The 14,976-nt window shown below is 40.4% G+C and overlaps 1 protein-coding gene across 2 annotated transcripts in view; it reads left to right on the forward strand.

The window, feature by feature from the left end:
• ppm1h (protein phosphatase, Mg2+/Mn2+ dependent, 1H) overlaps window positions 1-14,976 on the forward strand; it is a 49,223-nt gene that overhangs the window by 18,637 nt on the left and 15,610 nt on the right. For both annotated transcript variants that reach the window (XM_005451058.4, XM_005451057.4), the window contains exons 3-7: window positions 3,686-3,851; window positions 5,658-6,014; window positions 12,897-13,009; window positions 13,967-14,051; window positions 14,273-14,391. In XM_005451058.4, coding sequence (XP_005451115.1) covers window positions 3,686-3,851; window positions 5,658-6,014; window positions 12,897-13,009; window positions 13,967-14,051; window positions 14,273-14,391 — 840 coding nt within the window. The remainder of the gene's footprint in view (window positions 1-3,685; window positions 3,852-5,657; window positions 6,015-12,896; window positions 13,010-13,966; window positions 14,052-14,272; window positions 14,392-14,976) is intronic.

The raw sequence follows: 14,976 nt of genomic DNA on the forward strand, positions 1-14,976 counted from the left end.
TTTTTGTTAAAGCTATGATGCTGCATAAAGTGTAAATAAATCCATAATGCAACAATATACAGTTCCTGTAAGCTCACGGTTTTTTCACAGCAGAACATGAAATGCATAGCAAATGTTTACACTGAGAAAATGGATCATTTCAAGAAAAAAAAATTAGCTCGTTTTGAATTTGATGTCAACAGCACATTTCAAAAGTTGGGGCGGGGCCATGTTTACCACTGTTTAGCATCCCCTCTTTTTTCTTCTTGTGATAGCTTCAGCCAGCATTTGTGAATGTCACTGAGAACTATGCTTACAGACAGTGACTTCTCAAAGTGTTCCTCAGCCCATGCAGTGATTTTCTTGATAGAATCGATCCCGTTTTAATGGAGTGCTACCAGAAGTAGGAATTGTGGTTGTCCAATAATGCTTTTTGCCCTTGTCCCTTGTGCACAGAGATTTCTCTAAATCTGAGATGTGATTATGTACTGTAGATTGTACTGTAGTCTTAATTTTTGTTTAGGAACATTGTTCTGGAACTATTCCACAATTTGACTGGTGAACCTTTTTGGGTAACCTCTGCTCATCTTCATTCCTGAGAAACTGCCTCTCTAAGATGCTCTTTTTATACACAGTCATGTTACTCACCTGCTGCCGTTAAAAAAGAAATAGCTGAAGCAGCATTTTGCAGTTGATCAGTTTTTAACTACAACTTAATTTACCAGCCTTTTGTTATATGCCTTTTAAATTCAAAATGAGCTTATATTTTTCATCAGTGCAGAGTAAAATGCTGTGTAGTAGCTTGAAAATTAAAAAAAAAACTAATGGTGAAACTTTTTGAGTCACCTACATTAATAAAATCTTTCTATCCACACTTTGTGGAAAATAGTTCTGAACCCCCTACACTATACACCTACAATATACACTACACTTTCTATACAAACTCTATGGAAATCCATGCCATGAAACTCCTGGAGCACCGTTTGTGTACTGATGTTAATGCCAGAGGAAGTTTGGAACAGTCCAATCATGGAGTCTTCAGAGCATTGGTGACTTTCACACACCATGTGTCATACCACTTGGAGACCCTCCTCTGTAGCTTTGTGGTCTGCCGCTTCGTGGCTGATTGCTGTGCTTTCACTTTGCATTAATAACACTTGCTCATTGTAGAAGATCTTGGAGGGAAGAAATTTAACAGACTGTATTGGAAATTGTAAACTACAAAACGGAAATTGTAGTTTTCGATAGCCATATTCCTAGAACCTAACAGGTTCACTTGGTCCGTTTGCTACCTTTCTTTCTGACTTTCTTACTGTAAGCAACCTGGGCATTCTCTTAGACAGTTCTTTTAAACTTGACAAACAAGTGTCCACTGTAGTTAAATCTAGCTTTTACCAACTACACCAAATTGACAAGGCCAAGCCTTACATACCATGTAAGGATCTTGAGAAACTTATCTATGCCTTTATCGCCTCTAGATTAGACTACTGTAACTCTCTATATTGGCCTCCATTCTACCCTTCTCCGCAGACTGCAGCTCGTTCAAAATGCGGCGGCACGCCTCTTAATGGGAACCGGCAGGTTTGATCCTATCACCCCTATCCTCGCTGACTTGCATTGGCTTCCCATCAAATACCGCATTGATTTTAAAATTCTATTGCTTACCTTTAAAATTATAAATAACATTGCTCCTAGCTATCGTACTGAACTTCTCAGCTTGTACTCTCCTAGGAGAGCACTGAGATCAACGGCCCAACTGCTCTTAGTGCAACCTAGGTCATGCCTGAAGACCAGAGGTGATCGTGCTTTTGCCATAGCTGCACCCAACCTCTGTTATAATCTTCCTACTGCTATTCGTGCGTCTGAATCGATTCAATCTTTTAAATTGTGATTGAAAACCCATTTATTCAATCTAGCTTTCCCTACTTAGTGCCTGTATCCTGCAAATGTTCCCTTATGTAGCTTTGATCATTTTACTTTATTGCTGAATAACCTCTTAGTCGAGTTGTGTTTTGTATTTTCTTTTACTTACTTACACTGTGCTGTGGCTAATTAGTGCTCTCCACCTGTTGGTGTATTTATACCCTGTTATTGTTCCTATCTCTAATTTATTGCATTACTGTGAAGCACTTTGGTGTACCGCTGGTTTTTAAATGTGCTATACAGATAAAGTTGTGTTGTATTGTATTGTATTGTTGCCGTGGTGGCATCCTATTGTAGTACCAGACTCGAATTAAGTGAACTCTTTACAACCTGCATGGCTACGTTCTTGATTTCACAGACCTGTGGCAATAGGCTTAAAAAACTTGAATTCACAGATTAAGAGTTCTGGCCCATGACTATGTCACCAAATGGTTATTGGTGTCCTTGACACACATTGTTCCTATTGTGTTTTTTGGGGTGGGGAAGCAGTGAATAGCTCACTGTGTAGGTCAGCAATAATAATATCCTATAAATATCCTGTCAGTTTTATGGCTCAGTGTTTTCTTAGCTGGAGACAGAGGATCTCGACTCTGCATGTTCATTCTCATGGTTTGTTTACAAAGGATTCTCCTTTGGGAAATAATCATGACTGCCTCTCATATCAACATGTAGCCATATCACTTGTCATTTATTTGGTTTAATTTCCCCTTGGACACATAAGATCTAAAATAGCTTAATGCTTTTAAGGATAGTAGGAAATATTAAAGGGTCTTTGTTATGGTTCTGGCTAAAGGGAAAAAAAAAAAGTGGCATAATTTCTATAAATTTACATTCCCGTTTCGTATGTTGGCTCTTTTTCTCTTGTGGTCTGATCTTAAAAATGATACACATAGTTTGAAAAGCCCCCTGTAGACTGACTTCACTTCACTTGACTAGACTTCACTGTGGCTAAAATGAGAATGCCTGGAGTGGTGTTAAGCAGCGTGTGCTTGTCAATGTCTACACAGCAGCTCGCAGCAGCAGCGCACCATCTGCCAGGTGTTGTATAATGCAGTATTTATGTGTCTTTCTGTCCTTTGGCCTACGTGTGTGGGGCTTAAATAGAAATGTGTATTTAAAGTGTACTTGTTGATGTTATTTCTTAACGTTTCGCTGTCAAAATGGGTGTCATGCAAACTGTTTCACAGAAATGGTGTTTTTGGAAGGTTTTACAGTCCTAAAAACATCACTGGGTTGACAGACTACACAGCTTCCATCTCATACATCTGCAGCCATGTGCTGAGCAAGAAACTTTGAGACTATTAAACATGTAGAACATTCGTGTCTGTGTGACTGCGCTAAAGGCACAGTCACAGACCACAGCTGTTATTGAAATCTTTTTTCCCTGGTAGAAGGATGTACTTGAAGTGATTTGAGCAAAGATGACAACTGATGTCTTATATATAGTTCCCTCAAAAATGTGTTTACAAATCCTATTTTTAATATTATGCAATTAGTGTATTCATTTCTTGGAAGGATTTTTGTTTTTAAATGGAGCTGCTGGATATTTGAATTTATTTAAAGTACCTATTCTATATTGATACTATACCACAGAACCATACTGTAAACACAGTATAGCATGTCTGTTAAACATTTTTGTTCTGTACCAGACTATATTATATACATTTCTTTTACACAAATATTTAATTTTTTACATTAATTTAAAGATTCTTATGCCATTGCAATGTGTATAGTGTATAAATGATAGTTTCATATATGGAATTTCTTAAATATCTCTGTCCAGGGTAATCAATGCAGGGAAAAGCACATTAAATGAAGATCAGGCTTGCTGTGAGGTCCTGGTTGTTAAAGGGAGACCTGCAGGAAGCCTCGCGCCTAACCGAACCCCCACGACCCGCAGGAGATCGTCCCTGCCTAATGGTGAGAGTCTGGGCCTCCGGGAGAACCTGGTAAGTCAAAGTGGAGGGTTTGTTTCTATTTCTCTCCCCCCGCCACCACATCCACTTTCACGGACATTCTGCAGATACATTTTCACGACAGGAAAGGATGACAGAGAAGGATACAGTACAAACTGTGCTGTGATCTATTGCATTTCTTCTCCATTTGTTATCTTTAGAAATAGCACGCTGCCTGGATGGATAAACATGTGCGCAGCCAAAATAATTATTTGCACTGAAGTAAAAAGAATGAAAAAAGGAAAAGTCTTTTGGTGAAGTCGGGTGGAAAGTTAAAAAAGGATCACTGAGCAAGTGAAACGGTGTTCTACGAGATAATCTTATATTTGCAGACCAAACATTTTACAGAATTTAGCAGATGATCATGCATGAGTTTAAGGGCTATAATGCCTCCTGCCTTTCTAGAAAAATGCCATGGCCGACTGAAGCCTTTATATTTTAGCTTTACTGATGAAGGTAATGCAGGTAGAATGAGTTCAGTCAGTGAATGCCCCTGGGGCCTGTTGGTGAGACCCAGCAGTTTATTGGAGCGGACAGCTTAGCGTCCTTCACACTCCACAGTAGCCTTCATAGTGACTCTTCACACACTTGACTTTAAAGTCACCCTTGTTTGCTTTCACAGGAACATTGTGTCAGATGGAGTACTAAAGAAAACTGTGTATCATTATACCAAAATGCAGTGTGACTGCGCTACTGTCACAACATATTGACACACTTAACTCAATCGCTTGCAATTTATCCCGTTCCCTACGAGGCAGAGAAAAGATGAAAAGCACAAAATGTTTATCAGCTCTTTTAAAGTCCTTTGTGATTACAGTATACTAATACTGCTCATAAAATTTCCTCTCAGCTCACCAGTACTTTACTCAGGCCCAGCCGGAGCCTACAGCAAACTCATGCAAGTATCTCATGACTCACTTTCGCAGTGATGTAGCGTTAGAGCCTTTTTAGTGCTCTTTGCCTGGCTCGTAGACTCGCGCTGTAGAATTTGCCTGCGCCATATATAGAAAATCAGAGGCTTACTTTGCGCAGCAAAATGTGATGTATGCAACAGCAACTCTGTGGCTATGTGACTTCATTACTGAGAGGGGAGCTGTGCTGATATATAACAGACTTTAAACAGAAATTAGGCCATTGATTTGTTTTGTTTTTTGTGAAGACCGAAAACTCAAAGGTGAGCAATGAATCAGCCAGATCACAAAGCATTTTGAATCTTATGTGGGAGGTGAGACTTTGTAGATCAACACAGAGGACGCGGTGTGCGGTTTCAGAGCACAAACTGCATCATACCGCACCTACTAATACCTGCAGATTTAAGCGAAAGCAAACATTAACACCAGGTTCATCCACTTATGGGCATCGTGCATCCCTGTGGGGAGGTTTGAGCTCAGATCAGATTACGAAGTCTTCTCGCTGAAGACCGACGGGATGAATTTGAATGCTGTGTAGAAAGGCGCTCTCACCCACCAACTGTGAGCAGCGCAATTTACATAGTACAGCTTCCTGTTTGTGTCTGAGAGCTGTACTTTGAGTTCAACTGGTTCCGGTTTGGTATTAAAAAGGTCACTTTTTTCTCTCTGTACACCATTATCCTGATATTACATCAGTGGTTCCTAAATGTCACGACCCTTTGCCCATCAGGCTGTACTTCACATACTTCCACCTTTGATATTCAGTAGATTTTCGGCATGCAGTTCATAGATCAGTAGGAATGCAAAGTCAGATGAAGTTCCTCCTCTCGCATTTTGCATACTTAATGTTGACACATTTTTATTTACTTTGATTCTTATCTGTTTCCAGGACAACTCTGAAGACCTAACTTTACACTACTGGGCGTTGTTCGATGGCCACGCTGGCTCCGGGGCAGCTGTAATGGCCTCTCGTCTTCTCCACCACCACATTGCCCTGCACCTACAGGAGGTGATGGAGATCCTCTGTACTCCTAACCTCGTGCCGCCCACGTGCCTGGGTGAGGAAGCTATCAATCACCACCTCACCCCTTCATCTCAGCGTGTCCTTACAAGGGCTGCATCGCTCCGGGGTGCCGCAGGGGCTCCGGGTTCCCCCAGTACCCCACCGACACGCTTCTTCACAGAGAAGAAGGTGTCGCAGGAGAGCCTGGTGATTGGAGCCATCGAGAATGCCTTCAAAGACATGGTAAGAGGCATGTGCATGATCTGTAGTTGTCTTTTGACCTGTAAATGTCCCATGTCAAATGTATAGACTGTATATAAAAGATGGATTTAGCCACGGTGCCGTCAAATTGATTTGTAGGATACCATCCAGAAGGCTCGAGAGGAGCATTTTGGTTCTATGGCACTTTTTGGCCTTTCATTAAAGTCAGACGGTGTATCTCTAAGCAGAACACTTTACTGCTCACACCCACACCTGTTTTTATGCACTAGTTAAAAAAAAATGCTGTAACAATGAAAAGAATACAAAGAAAAGCTTCTCCGCTCTTAATAAAATGAAGCTTTTCCAGCTGTTTTGCCTGGAAGCAGGGCGTTACTGGAAATGAAAAGATTAACTGTATTCTGTTAAGCTAAGCTACAAACTCATAACCGTATAATACCTTTTGATCACTGCACACACCTTTAGCTGTCATACACATACAGGGAATTTCCAAACTACTGTTCTTTTGCATCCCATGCTCCACTTCATCACTGCCTGTGCACATACTATAAAATTAATAATCTTCACATCTGTTAGCCTCTAACTGCTATCAGTAAATGCTGATTTGTCATGATTAGACAGTCAAGCCAATTGCACATAAGCCTCCTAATTTCCTGCTGGAGTGCAAAGGTAAGCGCATACACACACATACAGCACACAGTATATTCTGTTGTTTACAGTAACCATTGCAACCATTATCTGAGCATATATTTTAGTTTCTGTTTATCAAAGATCCATTCTCTAATGGTCTGACTGTTACAAAGAAAAGTGTTGTTTGTGTTCACGGTGCCTGAATGGTCATTTACATTTTATTGCTGTATGTTTGCTGGCGTTTTTCGTTGTTTTTTTTGTTTTTTGTTTTTTTAAACCGTGTAGAAACTACCCGAGCTACCCTTTCTGCTGCTAATTTGCTCAGTATGTTCAGTTATACAACTGTAAAATGATTACATGCTACACTGTTAAATGACTTTGTCCATTAGAGCCTACAATGTATTAGTATTTCAAAACTTAAAGGTACAGTAAGTCACTGTTTGAGATTATTCAAAAGAAAAAAAAATGTTGTACTCATAAATATACATTGATTAGACTCCAACTACGTCGCTCCACAAATTGATGCATTTTCATAAACTTGAATTAATCCATTAAAAATACACAGGAGCAGGCTTGTGGAAACTGCCATGTTGCTCCACCCTCTTAAATACAGTGGCTGAGATGGGTTCGCAGTTCTAATTGCATTAGAAGCTCCTTTGAATTTAAACATCACAAATGGCTCTTTCAAACTCTGTATGAGCATTTAACATTTGCACATGCATATTTTCATCATCTCTTTCTCATTACGTCTTTGTCTTCTTCATCTGCTTCCTCTACCACTGCTCTCTCTTCTCCCTAATTTCCATGCAATCCTCTTCCACCTCGCCTGCTGATGCAAAGTCGGGGCTCTAACACATGAAATCCATAAACATGCTTATTTTTTCCCAATATTGTGACACTTACTTATTGTCAGCAGATTAGACGTGGAACCCTACTGTCTCCCGAAAGCTGCCAATGAGGTGGCTACGTAGCAACAATCATAAGCTAACATTTTGCCAGCTAATATTACGCTCCTAAAAGACACAATCTCCCTCTGATAAACAGTTTCTCACATTGTATGAGAGTTTCTTTACTAAGTGTCTGAGTCCAGCAGTGTTAGATCAAAGGAAGTTTCACTAACACTGGCTAACAGCAGCTAACCAGTGCAAAAAGAGCCAACTGCTGCCATCCAGTGGTGAGATTTTCCACATTGTACCTTTTAAATTGACTGTTTCTTTATTAACAGGGCTGCAAGTTATAATGAGTTTGTCTCGAGCATCTTCCTCCGGCAGTTTAGAGAGGAGATTATGCGTCTCTGACAGCTGGTTAAAGGTGATAAGGTACTTATGGTGTGATCACGCGCGGTAAACTTTACCAGAGGCCTGTCAGACGGCAAGTAGCAGAGCCAGGAGAAGTAATGTACTTTCGCCACAAGCTGCTGCAGGTCACAAGCACTCGCCATTTGGCTGTGCTTTAAGTGGATGCTTGAGATTTAACCCGTGGGATCAAGAGCAGAGCTAATCAAAACAGTGCTAGCCTGTGTGATTGAGGGGTCAAAGTTCGCTTTTTCAGTTTCACCTTTAGGCTCTCTGTTTTTGATTGTTTGTAATGATCCTATGCACGCCTGTATAGGGAGATTAAATTCTTCTTAAGTCAAAGAGGGTTTCATTCGCAGTCATTCAAAGTTTCCCTTGTAAACAGTATAATGCCTGTCAGCCAGTTTACTGAATCAAAAATGTTTAAGTATGTTCAGAATTCCAGTAAAACAGGTGAGAACTAACTGCTGATGCACCTGTACCTCAAACATGGAATTACTAATGATTAAAGCTGGAATCATTTTGTCCCTTAGCCCTTAACGTGTGTTTCCTGGGAACGTTACTTTGGCCTTCTGTGTTATACACAAGAGGTCACCACATGTTTGATTTGGAAGATTTTTAGGTGATATGTTCTTCATAACACAACCCAATGTGTGTCTCCTTGTGTAAACTACACATCCCCATGTTTAGACTAATGTCTGTGTAGTAGATGTAAACCCCCTCCTGTAATAGGCTAGGCCTGACACTGAATTCTCCTTTAATAAAATGCCGACCCATGATTGCAAAATCATAAATTCTAACTATAAAAACACAGGTTGGATATTGGTGAATGGCAGTGTGGACCAGTCTGGAGAAATCAGTGCTTAATGCCGTCTAGTGCTTCCATTTGTTGACCACTAGGTGGTAGTGTGCGGTTAGTAATGTGTAAGAAGCCGCACTGCACTGCCAACCAATGGGGAATTGTGGACTGGTGCTCTTCTGTCTTTGTAGGTACAGCAATGCTTTTTGCAGGATTAGTTAACTAAAACTTCATCTGTGAATTGTTGATTATTGAACTGCTGATTCGAAGTTTTGAGGGATGTTTTTTAAAACTTTCAGGGTGATTACTGAAACACATTCGGAGTGTGTTGTGTAATGTCAGGCTAACATTTGTTGAACATTGTGGCATGAATTAGTAGAAATCAGGTTTCGGGTTCAATTCAGTGTTTCACCGAAAAGGCAGCACATTCTCTGTGGTGTCCTCTTCCGCTGGCTGAGTCCTCCTTACTCTTTTTTTCTACTTGAAACCAACATTGGCTTCTTCTCCTCCCGAACTTGCCCTTGAAAGAGCTATTTTTAAAGCATATATTTTAAAGCACATACAGTGTATTTTAGGTTCATTGTTCAGTGCTACACTAATTTGTTTCTTCAGGTGGTCACAGCGTGTTTTTTCTTACAACACAATGGGTTCTAATTACAGTACTTACTCTCCTCCCGAGCTGTCACTTATTTTAATTTCAGTAATCATTTTTCCGTAAAATTAGATGCAGTTTGGTTCAAATGGCACACATTTCGTCTTGGAACAAAACGCTGTCAGCTCTGCTCCTGCTCAGAAACTTCCCCAAAGCTGATTTTGGCAGAGTCTCACCCCTCAAAGCATCTAGTCCTGTTTTTGTTCAAAGAAGCTCGTTTTTACCCCCCCAGAAAGAAAGAAAGAAAATGGAAAGTGTCAGGGAGTCTTGGAAAGGTTTGGTATCATAAAAAAAATCTCACTCTATCTCTGTATCTTATCAGCAGGCTCCACCTTCAGTTCTGGCACACATCCCTATTGGAAATAGAGGGACTGTTGAAGCCTGATAAACCCTGTGTAAATATCAAAACCAGTGTTAGCTGATAGACGGAGGTGTCACCTGAGCTGTATCTTAAGCCAGGGCAGAAAATATGTCAGTGCTCACTCACCTTTTATCCCCCTTTGTCCAGTTTATTTGTAGATCATATCATTTATACACTTCGTACTATGTATACATCGTATAATCTAGTTTAGCCATAATAATGCTGTCTTTGTACATTTTACCACTATTTTTGAACTGTAGGGCTTGGTCTCTGATTTGTAAGCTTACATTAGAACTACATTTTCAAAAGCTACAACATGCTTATTGACTTTTTAAACTAGCCTATTAGCTTGCATAACAGAGAGACTGGAACCAAGGTTAGCTTAATTAGCTTAATTGGCTGAAATACCAGCTCATCAGTTATAAATACCGAAGAGCGAGAACGAGAGAAATATGCTTACATGTTATAGTCACAGGTTATTTGAAAGTGTTGTGGTTTTGCACATAACCTCTCATGTGACAGTGTAACATTTTGATTTATAGTTATAGCCTGTACTGAGCTAACAAGCTGCTTACTGTAGCTGTATATTTATCATGCAGACACAAAAATAGTATTTATCACGAAACTCTTGGAAAGAAAGTTTGGGAAACGTATTTTGCTTCTTTACAGGTGGTTTTGTGTGTTTACAGTAGTCTACTGTGCAAATGTCTTGACTCATCCCTCATATCCTCATATTATTCACTTGAGTCCCACCACCAGGACTGCATACAGTCATTTGAAAACATTGTTTTTCATACAGCCATAGTATAGCAGTAGTAAGCAGTAGGTACCTGTCAAACAGACTTGTGGCTGTGTGAGTGTGTTTGATGCCAGGAGTGTTTTTCTAATTTGCAAAACGATTTCACCCAAAGGTCTTTTTCTGCATTCAAAACCAACTGATAGTTACTGCTGTCGCTAATTAGTTCAAAATGATTAATTCCGTTAATTACCTGCCACACTGTCGATCATCAGAGCTCTCTTGCCTGACATTAATCCTCTTTTTCTGTTGTGACTGTCCTGAGTTATTTCTTTTCATTTCCTGCTTTTAGACCTAATAGCTTTGGGCTCTCTCACTGATTCAGTAAACTCACTAAATGATAAGGCTGGTCTGAGCAGTGCTGTGGCCTTCCTGACTGGAAGACCAACACACAAAAAGCTGTTGGTCTTCGAAAATGCAGTCACACAAAATGTGAGTCTACCTTGTGTCCATTTTTGACTTTTAGAGCAACTTAAAGATTTTTTTTTTTAAACAGCAGCATCCAAATTATTCATGGGCACACTATACATAAAAATCTAATTCAGTTAAGTTTTATTTATATAGCACCAAATCACAACAACAGTGAGCTCAAGCTGCTTTATGTTGTAAGGTAAAGACCCTACAATAATACAGATAACACCCCAACAATCAGAGGGACCTCCTGTGCAACCAATTGGTGACACTGGGAAGGAAAAACTTCATTTTAATAGGAAGAAATCCGGCAGAACCAGGTAGTCATCTTCCATACCGAACATGGGTGATGGGTTGATTGGTTGGTTGATGGGTGCGTACAGCTAAAAGATTTTTTTTTTTAATGAAATTTTTTCCCAGTTGTGTTTCACTGAGTTGAGATTCAGCTGTCTGATGCGATATAGGCGTGAATCATACGATACCTTTTGTGTATACTTGCTTACTTTGAAGTGGGAAACAATCACTTAATTGTGGTTGGACTCTCCTTGTTAGAATGTCAGATTAAATTTGTTTTAATTCACCTAATGTCCCTTTAATTGTTGGTATGTTGATATGTTGCACGACTGATGTGACACTGAGGGATGTCAGACCTACCAGTATTACTTGATGGTATTTTTCTTCCTTCCAGGAAACAAAGATGCAGGGCTGTGCAAAACGCGCTTCGGCATTTATAGTAGTTTGGTATAAAGAGATGAGCATGTATGAGCGTTCAACTGCTCTACCTCTTTTTTTTCCTTTTTTTCTTTCTTTTTTTTTCTTTCTTTTTTTTTTTGTCTGCCTTCTGGTTTAAAGCTCAGTTGCTCCTTCCTGGCTCAGGCGCACAGGAGAAAGGTGTAGATGTTTATGCAGACATTTTCATTATTGAAGACTTGCCTGCAGCAAGAGGTATTGGATACAGCAAGGATAAATATGCATAGCTCGCTATGGATTCATAATTCATCCAGGGTGAAGGACACATTTGTTCACCCCTCCTATCCTCCAACCCCTTCCTTCAGCCCCCTACCCCCAGGAGTGTCTGCTGGAGTGCAACCCACACGCGTGCACTCAGATTCACACTTAATGCATCTTACATCTGGACACAAACACATAGTTATGCACACAGAGTGCGCACACGCTGCATTCCACTGCTGCTTATTCAGATGGAGGGCGTCGGCGGCAGAGCAGAGGGCGATACGCTTTAGTAAGGGGTGACATCCCTCATGGGAAAAACGTGCTGGGGATGGACTTGCTGCAAATGTGTTTGCCAACATTATCGGCCCCACTCAGTCTGTTGATAGTGACGCCGAGATGGGAATGAGGTGCCTGATGGGGTCACTCGTTTCCCTGAAATATCTTTCCGCTTCTGTAGTGCGATTTTAAAAAAAACCCAGAGGAGCCGTTACTAGCAGACCAGCAGACGGACACGGAGAGCACAAAAAAGGGTTAAATGCAGTCTGAGCGGCTTGGTTCAAATTTACGTTAGTGCTTTGATTAATTCAGTGACAGGTTAATTATTCATCTAATGAATGAACTGACGGCACGGTTTTCTTCAAATCATTTTTGGTTTAATTAGCACCAAATTAATCTGGGCTAATTAGCTGGTGTAATAATCAGTGGGCCCCTCCAAACTTTCTCATCTGTCCTTTTTGGTTTCCATTATTTTTTATTGCTCCTTGACTTATGGCACTCTTGATAAATGAATTCATTATGGTGCTATAATTAATAATGGCATCATGGCAGGATTTAAGTATCAAGGCAATATTTTACTCAGTATCAGTTTTAAGCTGTATGGGGAAAAACAGTTCTTCAAAGCTGTGGTGATTAGAAACACGATGGTGTGCGGAGGATCGGTTGTGGATTATGTGTCCTCATCATCAGAAGAGTAATCTGTCTGTGTCTCTGTGTGTTTTGTCTTTTTTTTAGGATTCACAGATAGAAAAGGAGAAGGCGGTCTACAACATCTCAGGTGGCTGCACAGCGCTGGTGGTCGTCTATTTACTCGGCAACCTCTATGTGGGGAATGCTGGGGACAGCAGGTGTGATACGCATGCAATGAGTGTATATGTAAGATACAGTGGGGGGGGAATGATTATTTGATCCCCTGCTGAGTTTGTGAGGTTGCTCGCTTGGATGTGAGGAACAGTCTCTAATGTTTATGCTGGTTTTATTTTAATGGAGAGACAGAATATCAACCAAAAATCCAGAAAAAACACATTGCATAAAAATATACATTGATTTGTGTGTCACTGAGTAAAACAAGTATCCCCAAGCAAAACACGAACAAAGCATAATGCTTCCACCTCTATGCGGATGGTCATCTTTGGTGACTGCAGTCCAACTCCCTTCAGCTCATTTACAAGCTCCTGCTGTGTAGTTTTGGGCTGATCCACCACTTTTCTCATGATCATCTTCACCCAATGAGGTGAGATCTTACAACGGAGCTCCAGACCAAGAGAGATTGTTTTTTCCGAATAATCACACCAACAGTGGTCAGCTTCACATGACGCTTCTTGTTAATGGTCTAACGGCTATCCCCTCCACTGTGGGAATTAAACTGATTCTGTGGGCAGGTGTCTGTGGACATAATGAGCTATAATCAGGAGTGTCTCTAATTGCTTGGTTGATTGTAATCTGGTCGTGTGCTTGTGTGGCACACAATCTGTAGCAGCAGATTGTAGTGGATCAAACACTTACTTCCCTTAATAATATTCAAATTAATTTAGAACTTTTATGTAACGTGTTTATTTGTTCTGGATTTTTGGTTAATATTCTGTCCCTTTTCATTAAAATGTTGTCTATTTGTATGTGAGAAAACTAACAAATTCGAAAGAGGTTCAAAAATAGTGATTTCCCCCGATGTAGCAGACTGTAGAATCATCTTTGTTTTTGTCTCTGTGTTTCTCGCTCACCTCCTTGTGCCCTTTAGCCTACAGGAACAACTGTGTCCCTTCCTGGATGAATAGAGTTTTGCTTTGTCTGCTCCTCTCCCTCAGAGCTATCATTATCCGGTCTGGGGAAGTCATTCCCATGTCAGCAGAGTTCACACCAGAGTCAGAGAGGCAGCGACTGCAGTTCTTGGTAAGAAAGAACCTTTCTCAGCTCCTTTCTAGCAAGCACAGCTGTCAGATATTAGCAGAGCTGGCCTCCCCTCCTGTTGAGACACCAGCTATGCTTAGCTCTGTCTCTCTTACACGGCCTGCTCTCTTTGCCAGCTTAATAGACTATGGAATTGTTTTTCCTATCCCTAGGGCACGTCAATCTTCTTCTCTTTCTGTTTTTTTTCTCTTTTCATATCAAAGGCCTACATGCAGCCCCACTTATTAGGGAATGAGTTTACACATCTGGAATTCCCAAGGAGAGTGCAGAGGAAGGAGGTGGGGAAGAGGATGCTGTATCGTGACTTCACCATGTCAGGATGGTGGGTTAACTAATACTTTTTTTTTTGTTTTTTGACGAAATTACTGATTGAATGTATGTCAGTGTCCAGTATCCACCTGGGAGGATAACAGTTTGTTTTCTGCACTCAAGTCCTTCACATTTGTTAGAAATGCTGTCAATGTTATTTAGCCACATATCTGGTTGAATGCATTTATGAGCCTTCTGAGAGAAATCTCTGCAGCCTAGACTATTATTTACATTCGATAGATGTTTGTGCAATGTACCCTATAAAAAAGATTATCTGTGTCCCATTCACTGAGTAATTCAGTTCAAATGTATTTGCACTCCACAATCATCTTGGGAACTTTAGATTGTAAGGTCAGTACTTAATTATTAACAATTCCCACTGGCCACAATGGGGAGAAGAAACTTTACTTAAAAAAAGCCATTCAAGTCATCAGTTGTCATAAAGAGGTCAGGAACTGTCCTTGGTATTTCTTCTTTTGCGTGTTAGCAGGCAAAGCAAAGGCCTAGCTCTGTGTCCTAAAGTGAAGAGAAAAATATAAAATGAACAGATAGAGAGAAAAGGAGGGAAATGGGAAAAATGTATAAACACTAAGAATTG

Source organism: Oreochromis niloticus, linkage group LG7 (assembly GCF_001858045.2).
Source record: "Oreochromis niloticus isolate F11D_XX linkage group LG7, O_niloticus_UMD_NMBU, whole genome shotgun sequence".
NCBI classification, from domain to species: domain Eukaryota; kingdom Metazoa; phylum Chordata; class Actinopteri; order Cichliformes; family Cichlidae; genus Oreochromis; species Oreochromis niloticus.